At 49.8% G+C, this 10095-nt stretch overlaps 1 protein-coding gene across 1 annotated transcript; it reads right to left on the minus strand.

The window, feature by feature from the left end:
• Window positions 1-1400: 1400 nt before the first annotated feature.
• On the minus strand, window positions 1401-7452 carry CRLF2 (cytokine receptor like factor 2; the record flags this gene model as incomplete). The annotated part of the gene is made up of 8 exons (XM_080719531.1): window positions 1401-1679; window positions 1887-1971; window positions 2227-2326; window positions 3023-3185; window positions 4061-4200; window positions 4601-4761; window positions 5048-5159; window positions 7344-7452. 8 exons carry the CDS (start codon window positions 7450-7452, stop codon window positions 1401-1403), a joined length of 1149 nt encoding a protein of 382 aa, XP_080575657.1.
• Between the last annotated feature and the right edge of the window lie 2643 nt (window positions 7453-10095).

Genomic DNA, 10095 nt, shown 5'->3' on the forward strand with positions numbered 1-10095 from the left:
CGGGAGCCCCAGGACCAATAATAATAATAATAATAATAAATAATAATAATAATAATAATAATAATAATAATAAAACAAATAAAATATAAAATAGGTCTGGGAGTGCAGCCCGGAGGAAGAAGGGCTTCCAGAAACCCCAGTACCACCACCAATAATAATAATAATAATAATAATAATAATATATAATATATAATATATAATAAAATAAAATATAAAACAGATCTGGGAGTGCAGCCCGGAGGTAGAAGGGCTTCTGGGAACCCCACTACCACCAAAATAATAATAATAATAATAATAATAATAATAATAATAATAATAATAAATAAAATAATAATAATAATATAAAATAAAAATAAATAAAATAAAATATAAAATAGGTCTGGAAGTATAGCCTGGAGGGAAAAGGGTTTCCAGGAACCCCAGTACTACCAAAATACTAATACTACTACTACTAATAATAATTAATAATATATAATATAAAATAAATAAAATATAAAATAGGTCTGGGAGTGTCGCCCGGAGGTAGAAAAGCCCCCGGGCTCCACCCCCAGGACCAGAAAAAAGAAAAAAGAAAATAAAAGAGAAAATTAACGGGCACACAAAAAGTGTAATTCCGACCCTGACGGGCACGCGGTGTGGGAATTCATAATATATCGGGCACCTGGGAAGATGATGGGGAGCGCGGCGGATTATTATTATTATTATTAATATTATTATTATTAATTATTAATTATTATTAGTTATTTGTAAAAGGAGAAGGGCGCAGGGTCCTCTGGGCGCGGATCCTCGCGTTTAAGCCGCGTGCAGACGGTGCTGGGTGTTAAGTACCAGGAGACTAGGTCCACATAGTACCTAGGAGCAAGCACTCAACCAACTGATTCGTGTCTATATTTATTGATTACTTTGTTGTTGTTTTTTTGGCGGGAATGGGACATTTATACTCTTTTCCTGGGCCTTCGACCTCCGAGCTCCACCCCCGGGGCCTATTTTTTATTCTTTATTTTGAAACCAGGTCTCACTGAGTTGCCGAGGGTCTCGCCGAGTGGCCGAGGCCGGCCTCGAACCGCGGTCCTCCAGGTCTCGGCCTCCCGAGTGCCCGGATGACGAGCGCGCCCCCGCGCCCGGCTGTCTTTAGTTATTATTGATTATATTTCGAAGCCCGGTCTGGGGGGGGGGGTGTTGACGTCACCAAAGCCCCGAGGAGCCATTCGTGGGTGGAAATTGTGTGGGAAATCCAGGACTCATGGGAGGCGGAGGGAGAAGAGACACTGGATGTCAGTTTCAAGGCACCCCGGGGCATGCTGCTGTCAGTTTCAAGGCACCCCGGGATACCCCTCTTCCTTAATTACTAAAAGCCCAGCGCGCTCCAAAGTGTGGTTTCTAGGCCCCCCTCCGCCCGTCTACGACGCGAGGGAAGGACGAGGGCCTTGGTTGAAAAGCGGGTTTCTAGGGACCCCAGACACGGGCAAAAGCGGGTTTCTAGGGACCCCAGAGACGGACGAGTCCTCGGGGGCCTGGGCGGCCATGTAGTGGGCGGCGCCGAGCGCGGGGGTCGCGCCCCCCGGGGTCACCGCGTCGCCCTCGGGCCCCGGGGCCCAGGCCAGCTCCACGCTGCTCTCGGCCTCCGCCGCCTCCGGCCTCCGCGGGGGCGACACGTCCTGGGTGTCGGCGATCCAGGCCTGCGGGGACGACGGAGGCCGGGAGGACGGAGGCCGGGGAGGGAGGCCGGGAGGAGGGAGGCCGGGGAGGGAGGCCGGGAGCACGGAGGCCGGGGAGGGAGGCCGGGAGGATGGAGGCCGGGGAGGGAGGCCGGGAGCACGGAGGCCGGGGAGGGAGGCCGGGAGCACGGAGGCCGGGGAGGGAGGCCGGGAGCACGGAGGCCGTACCTGGAAGTTGCCCCGGTGGCGCTCGAAGAGCCCGGGGAAGGCGGCGCGCGGGTCGGGCACGCTGGGCACCAGGCAGCGCCTGACCCTGCGGGGCGGAGAAAAAAAGATGGCGGCGGAGGCCGGGGGTGGAGGCCGGCGAAGTGGAGACCGGCCTCCACCGCGGGGCGGAGACCCTCGGCCGCCCACGGAGACCCCTTTTTTTTTTTTTTTAAATGAAATTATTAAATAGGGCCGGGCTAAGGCGGCCAGCTTTCTCCCCGCCCCTTGCGCCTCCCGCCGACGCCATTTTGGAGGCCGGGAGGGGAGGCCGGGAGAGGAGAGGCCGGGGAGGCCGCTTTACCTCTGCAGCTTCCAGGCGGACAGGAGCAGGAGCAGCGCGGCCAGCGGGGCGCAGACGAGGCCGGGGCCGGGGAGGCCGCGCGGGGCCGCCGGGCAGGACGCTGCAGGGGTGGGGTTCAAAGATTTTAGGAAAATTTAAAGAAATTAAAAAGCTTGTGCGTTATCCCACCAGATACACCCGCTTCCGTTTTTATTTTCTATTTGTTTTCTGCTGATTTTATTCCTCTTTTCTGTTTATTTAATTTTACTTATTTTATTGCTAATTATTTTCTATTTATTTTTTTTACTTATTCGCTTATTTTCTGTTTATTTATTTACTCGGTTTCTATTTTCTGTGAATTTCATCCTATTTGTATTTTCTATTAATTTTATTTATGTTTATTTTATTTATCCACTTATTTTATTTACTTGGTTTCTATTTTCTATGAATTCCATTTCATTTATATTCTCCACTTATCTAATTTCTTTTTACTTTCTATCCATTTTATCTATTTTGCTTCTATTTGTCTTCTATGTATCTCATTTATTCAGTTAATTTCTATTTAATTTCATTTATCCAATTTCCACTTAGCTTTTTTATTTGTACCTATTTCCTATTTATTTATTTTTATACTGAAGCCCGAGGCGCCCGTCCGCCTCCACGTCCAGGTCTCACTGAGGGGCTGAAGGTCTCTGTCTGGCGGCGAGGCCGGCCTCCCTCCTCCCGGCCTCCCTGCTGGGCCTCCACCCTCCCGGCCTCCCTCCTGAGCCTCCATCCCCCGGCCTCCCTCCCAGCCTCCACCCTCCCGGCCTCCCACCCGCGGGCCTCGCGCGCCGCCATCTTGTGACCGGCGTCCACTCGCTGGGCGCGGCGCGGGCGCCATAGTGCGCGTCCTTGGGCTTCACCCGCGCGCGGAGCTGGTGGCAGCGCCGCGGGTCTAGACCGCGCAGGGTCGCGTTGCAGGATCCGGATTCGTGCGTCTGCGCGGGGGGGGGGGGGGGGAGTCAGCAACGCGCATGCGCGGGCCGCAGAGACCCTCGGCCGCCCGCGGGGACCCGCGCGCCATTTAAATTTAATTTTTTTTAAATTTATTTTTTATTTTTATTTTTTCGTGAGTGGTATTAGGGGGGGGGGAACCCAGGGGCTTTTCTACCCCCCGGGCCACACCCCGAGACCTATTTTATATTTTATTTGGAAAACAGGGCCCCACTGAGGAGCGGAGGCCGGCCTCGAACCCGCGCCATCCTCCGGTCTCGGCCTCCCCGGCGCCGGGATGACGAGCGGGCGCCTCCACGCCCGGCCGCCGTCTTCAAATTTTAAAATAAAATGAAAAGTGAAATTAAAAAAATAGAATATAGAGCCGGGCGTGGTGGCGCGCGCTCGTCATCCCGGCATTTGGGAGGCTGAGTCGCGGGGATCCGGGTTCGAGGCCGGCCTCCGCTACTCAGTGAGGCCCTGTTTCCAAATGAAATATAAAATAATAAAATGGGAACTTTTAGAAAGGGAAAGAAAAATATAAAATGAGATAGAAAACAAAAACAAAATAGAAAATAAAAATAAAGTATAAAACAATAAAAGAGGAAATAGAAAGTGAAATAAAAAATAAAATAGAAAATGAAATAGAATATAGGGAATAAAATATAAAAATAATAAAATAGGAAATAGAAAGTGAGATAAAAATATAAAACGAGATAGAAAATAAAAATAAAAAATAAAACGTAGAATAATAAAATAAAATAGGAAATAGACAGTGAAATAGAATATAGAAAATAAAATATAAAATAATAAAATTAAACGGTGCCGGGGCGGAGGTCGGAGGTCGGAGGTCGGAGGTCAGAGGTCGACCCGGGCTCACCTGCCACTGCGCGTCCCAGTCGTCGCGGTGCTGCACCTGGTAGACGAGGCCGCCGTAGGGCAGGTCGGGGCAGAGCACGGTGACGCCGCCGCCGTCCGCCGTCCACGAGAAGGCCAGGTCCCTGGGCGCCCGGGGCTTCACTGCGGGGTCAGCAGAGGGCAGAGGTCAGCAGAGGGCAGAGGGCAGCAGAGGGCAGAGGTCAGCAGAGGGCAGAGGGCGGCAGAGGGCAGCAGAGGGCAGAGGGCAGAGGGCAGCAGAGACCCTCGGCAACCAACAACCTGACTTCCAAAAAATAAATAAATATAAAATAAAAATTAAAAAAAAAAATCAGCCGAGAGACCAAAAAATAAGATAAAATAAATAAATAAAAAATAAAATAAATACAATACAATACAATAAATAATAAAAAATACAATACAATACAATAAATAATAAAATAAAATAAATAATAAAATAAATAATAATATAAAATAAAATAATAAAATAAAATAATATAAAATAAAATAAAATAAAATACAATCCCAGCAGGGCGGCGCTCACGGTACTCGCTGACCAGCAGGCTCCGGGCCAGCAGCGTCCGGCTCCCGTTCTGGACGGAGAAATGGAGGACGCGACCCTTGACCTCCAGGTCGCAGCCGCTCGTCAGGCCTCCGTCCAAAAGGTACCGGTCGCAGGTTCGGTCCTCGGCGTCGCGGTTGAAGCTGCCGTGAAAAGAAAGGGAGAAAAACGCGTCAGTGCCTTGTTTCCACATTAAAAAATAAAAATAAAAATAAAAGGGGGCTGGGGGGCAAAGGTCAAATGTCAGTATCACAGAAATATTTTAAAAAATGTCTTTGGGAGGCCGAGGCGGGAGGCTGGCGGGGTGGAGGCCGGATCAAGAGACCCTCGGCCACCCAGTGAGACCTGGTTTCGAAATAAAAATAAAATAAAATGGAAAGGGCCCGGGGGCGGCTCGGGGTCAAAGGCCGCAGGTGAGGGGTCGCGCACACTCGCCGGTAGCGCAGGCTCAGGTTGGTCCCCGCGGCGTCGGCGTCGCGGCTCCAGGACACGCGCACGGTCTCCAGGTCGAAGCAGACGAGGCTCAGGCGCAGCGCGGGGCCTGGGGGGAGAGGGTCCCGCGGAGGGGCTGAGTGCTCCCTGCTAAGTCCTCCGGAGGGGCAGAGTGCTCTTTGCTAAGTTCTACTAGGAAAAAACAGTCTCGCTGAGTGGCTGAGTGCTCTTTGCTAAGTCCTCCGGAGTGGCTGAGTGCTCCTTGCTAAAGCCTACTAGGAAAAAATAGTCGCACTGAGTGGCTGAGTGCTCTTTGCTAAGTCCCACGGAGGGGCAGAGTGCTCTTTGCTAAGTACTACCAGGAGTAAAAAGTCTCGCTGAGTGGCTGAGTGCTCTTTGCTAAGTCCTCCGGAGTGGCTGAGTGCTCCTTGCTAAGTCCTACTAAAAAAAATAGTCTCGCTGAGTGGCTGAGTGCTCTTTGCTAAGTCCTCCGGAGTGACTGAGTGCTCTTTGCTAAGTACTACTAGGAATAAAAAGTCTCGTTGAGCGGCTGAGTGCTCTTTGCTCAGTCTTACTAGGAAAAGAAAGGTCTCTCTGGGTTTCTGAGTGCTCTTTGCTAAGTCCACCTGAGTGGCTGAGTGCTCTTTGCTAAGTACTACTAGGAATAAAGTCTCTCTGAGTGGTTGAGTGCTCTTTGCTAAGTACTACTAGGAATAAAAAGTCTCACTGAGTGGCTGAGTGCTCTTTGCTAAGTCCTACTGGGAAAAACGGTCTTGCTGAGTAGCTGAGTGCTCTTTGCTAAGTAGTACTGGGAAATGGGGTCTCGCTGAGTGGCTGGGTGCTCTTTGCTCGGTCCTACAGGGAAACGGGGTCTCCCTGAGTGCTGAGGGTCCCTTTGCTAAGTCCCACTAGAAGAAGAAAGGGCTGTCTGAGTGGCTGAGTGCTGTTTGCTGAGTCCCACGGGCGGACGCGGTCTCGCCGGGCGGCCGAGGGTCTCGGCCTCCGACGGAGCAAGAGCGGGAAGCGTGGTTTTGGGTGGTTTGGGGTTTTTTTGTGGTTTTGGGTGATTTTGGGGTTTTTTGTGCCCGGCCTTTTCCCGGGTCCTGGTGAGTCAGGGGCCCGGGAAGTGGAGGCCGAGGCGGGAGGCCGGGGAGGGAGGCCGCTCCGCCCCGGCCAGGACACAGACCCTCGGCACCCCAGGGAGACCCTGCTTCCAAAGAAAAGTCAATGAAATAAAATAAAATGAAAATATAAGATAAGATAAAATTTAAAAATAAATAAATAAAATAAAAAATAAAATAAAATAAAAATATATACAATAAAATAAATAAAATAAAAATATATACAAAAATAAATAAAATAAATAAAAATAAAATAAGATACAAATGAATTAAATTAAATTGGGCAAAACATAAAAATAAAATATGGAAAAATCAGTGCTTCCGTCGTCATCGGGCCCCCGCTGCCTAAAAGCAGAATTAAAAATCCTCCAACTTCTGCATTTCGCCCCCGGCCTCCTCCCACGGTAAAAAAAAAAAAAAAAAAAAAAAAAAAAAAAAAAAAAAAAAAGGAAACTGACATTTAAAACCGAGTGAGATTTAAAACAAATTTAAAACGAGAGGCTTAAAAATAATAAATTCCCCGTTGAAATGACAGGCACAGAGACCCTCAGCCACTCAGGGAGACCTTGTTTCCAAATTTTAAAGAATTAAATTAGGGCTATGGGAGGAGCCCCCGAGGCACCGAAAATATAATTTAGAAAAACATAAATATAAATTTTAAAAGCCCCATGCCTGCCTCCAGAGGAAAAAAAGTAGAAAAGGAAAAATAGAAGGAAAAGAAAATACAAAATCAAACCACAGACGACGCGTTTCTGTCCCACAGACGGAGGCGCCGAAAGAGGGTTTTCTAAGAAGTTACTAGAAAGAAAAATAGAACAGAAAAGAAGAAGAAAATGTCATTCCAGGACTTGGGAGGCTGAGACCGGAGGCTGGCAGGCTGGAGGCCGGCCTCGTCCACTTAGCAGAGAGACCCTCGGCCACTCAGCGAGACCCTGTTTGTTTCCAAATTTAAAAATTAATTTAAAAATAAAATTTTAAAGGAGAAAAAAGGACGTGTGGGCGCCCACCAGGAGACCGGAGGCTGGAAGGCCGGAGGCCGGCCTCGAACGCTGGGCCAAGAGACCCTCGGCCACTCAGTGGGACCTTGTTTTTAAAGAAAGAAAGAAAAAGAGAAAAAATAAGGGAGGAGAGGGAGGTCAGTGGGTCACGTCCATCCGTCTGTCCCGTCTTACCCTCGTCCTCGGCCCTGGAGGCCGCCGGGTCCCGGAGCAGCAGGAGGAGGAGGAGGCGGAGGCCGCGGGCGGAGGCCGCGGGCCGGGCGCGGAGGCCGCCGGTCCTCATGGCTCGGACGGACGGACGGACGAGGCCCGCGTGGCCGGGAGGCCGCGGCCTCGGAGGGGAAAAGAAACTGGGGAGCTGACGGGGCAGGAAGCGCAGCCCGGAGATCAGAAACCCTGATACTCGGCAAGGGAACAGAAAAAAAAAAAAAAAAAAAAAAAAAACCACTTTTTTTTTAATTAGAAAAGAGAAAAACTATTTTTTTATTTAGAAAAGAGAAAAACATTTTTTTAATTTAGAGAAGAGAAAAAAATTTTTTAATTAAAAAATGAGAAAAACATTTAATTAGAAAAAAGAAAAAAAATTAAATTAGAAAAGAGAAAACCCCATTTTTTTAATCAGAAAAGAGAAAAACAATTTTTTTTTAATTAGAAAAGAGAGAAAAATCGAGAGAGAAGGGAGCCGGGATTAGTATCCACTTTTTAGATATGTTTGGAAAACGTTCCGTGTGTTGACTGAGGAGGGTCGGTTAACACAAATATGATCTGGGCCTGGGTCAGTCAACAAAACCTGCTTAATGGTCATAGATCAGTTAACACAGAGGTCGGGGGTCAGTTAACACAGAGGTCGGGGGTCAGTTAACACAGAGGTCGGGGGTCATTTAACACAAAGGTCAGGGGTCGGGTCGGTTAACATAAAAGTCGGGGGTCAGTTAACACTAAGGTCAGGGGTCAGTTAACACAGAGGTCAGGGGTCATTTAACACAGAGGTCGGGGGTCACTTAACACAGAGGTCGGGGGTCAGTTAACACAAAGGTCAGGGGTCGGGTCGGTTAACATAAAAGTCGGGGGTCAGTTAACACAGAGGTCGGGGGTCAGTTAACACAGAGGTCGGGGGTCATTTAACACAAAGGTCAGGGGTCAGTTAACACAGAGGTCGGGGGTCACTTAACACAGAGGTGGGGGTCAGTTAACACAAAGGTCAGGGATGAGTTATCAGAAAGGTCGGGGGTCAGTTAACACAAATGTGATTTTTTGACGGAGCCGCTGAGTCAGGCAATTTCAGGCCGAGGCGGGTCTTGGGCTCGGCGGGCGCCATTTATTTTCCCATAATCCTCGCCTCTGTCTCCCTCCGACCAGATTTAGCCGCCAACGTCACTCCCGGGGCTCTGGAGGCCGAGGCTGGAGGCCGGCGGGGCGGAGGCCGGCCTCCACCACCGGGCAGAGACCCTCGGCCACTCCGTGAGACCCGGAGCCTGGATTTTAAAAATAAAATAACTCTCCAGCCGGGCGTGGTCATCCGGGCGTCCGGGAGGCTGACACGGGAGGCTCGCGGGCTCGAGGCCGGCCTCAGACACTGAGGCAAATAAAATAAAAAGTTAATTTGCACAACCGGGGGCGGAGCCGACTTCACTTCTGAGAAATCGCTTTATCTCTGTTGCGTCGCCGCCCTGAGCTCAGCCGAGTCTCCTATCAGATCCTCCGCCCCTCTTCCTTTTCTTCTTTTTAAACTTCCTTTCTTTTTCTCTTTTTTATTTCTTTTAGTAATTTAGAGGCAGGGTCTCGCTGAGTGGCTGAGGGTCTCTTGGTTCAATGGCCGAGGTCGAGGCCGGCCTCCAACCAGCCGGCCTCCCGCCTCGGCCTCCCAAGGGTCTGACTCAGCAACTTAGGGAAGCCCCGCTCAGGAATTTGATGAGACCCTCGGCCTCCAATAGAGAGACCCTCGGCCTCCATTAGAGACCCTCCCGGTCTCTTTTTTTTCTTTTTTTCCCGGAATTAGCGGCGGCGAAGGGAGTTTCCACTGCGGTGACGCTGGCGATTGGCTCTGGAGATGAGAAGATACAAAGAAAAGCAGAAAAAAGAAAGAAAAAGAATAAAAAACACAGAAAAAGTGTGTACCGACCGCGGCCCCGTCTACCCCGCGCCCGGACCCGGGATCCCGGCGTGGAGGCCGCGAGGGGAGGCCGCGGGCTGGAGGCCGGCGACGGCTGCTGAGCAGAGACCCTCGGCCCCTCGGCGAGACTTGGCTTCCAAATAAAACCAATAAAAAATAAAAAATAAGGCTTCTGGGGTCATTCTGGGTTTTTTATTTTTCCCAGGAGGCCGGGATGCCGAAGGGGCTTCTGGGTCCCCAAGGCCACTTTTTTGGGGGGCTGCACCCCAGATCTGCAAGTCTATATTTTTTTTCTGAGCTCCCCGGGGCCTCGGGGCCTCCCTCGGGCTCAGCCTCGACCCCTGAATTAATCGCACCAAAGCTGGACGTCATTTATTCAACTGCAAGTGGACATTTCAGGGGCCTGGCCCCGCCCCGGAAGTAGGGGGCGCGGTCAAAGGTCGCGGAAGGCGCGTGATTGACAGGGGAGGGGGAGCCGGCGCGCTGCTGCCGCCTCGCGGCCGGAAAAAGAACCTCACCCCAGAAAATAATAATAATAATATAATAATAATAATAATAATAATAATAGTAATAATAATGCCAAGAAAAAAGCATCCGTCTACACTGCGGGCGCAGGAAAGGCCCGGAAACAAAAACAAAATAGGGTTTGTTTAATTTAAAAAAAAAAAACAAAATAGGATTTATTTATTTATTTTTGAATTTACAGGGGTGGCACCCGGGGGGCGTTTGACCTCCGACCTGCACCCCGGCCCTGTTTTTTTTTTATTCTTTATTTTGAAACTGGGTCTCGCTGAGTGGCCGAGGGTCTCGCTA

This window comes from Muscardinus avellanarius, assembly GCF_963383645.1.
Source record: "Muscardinus avellanarius genome assembly, chromosome: X".
Taxonomy (NCBI): domain Eukaryota; kingdom Metazoa; phylum Chordata; class Mammalia; order Rodentia; family Gliridae; genus Muscardinus; species Muscardinus avellanarius.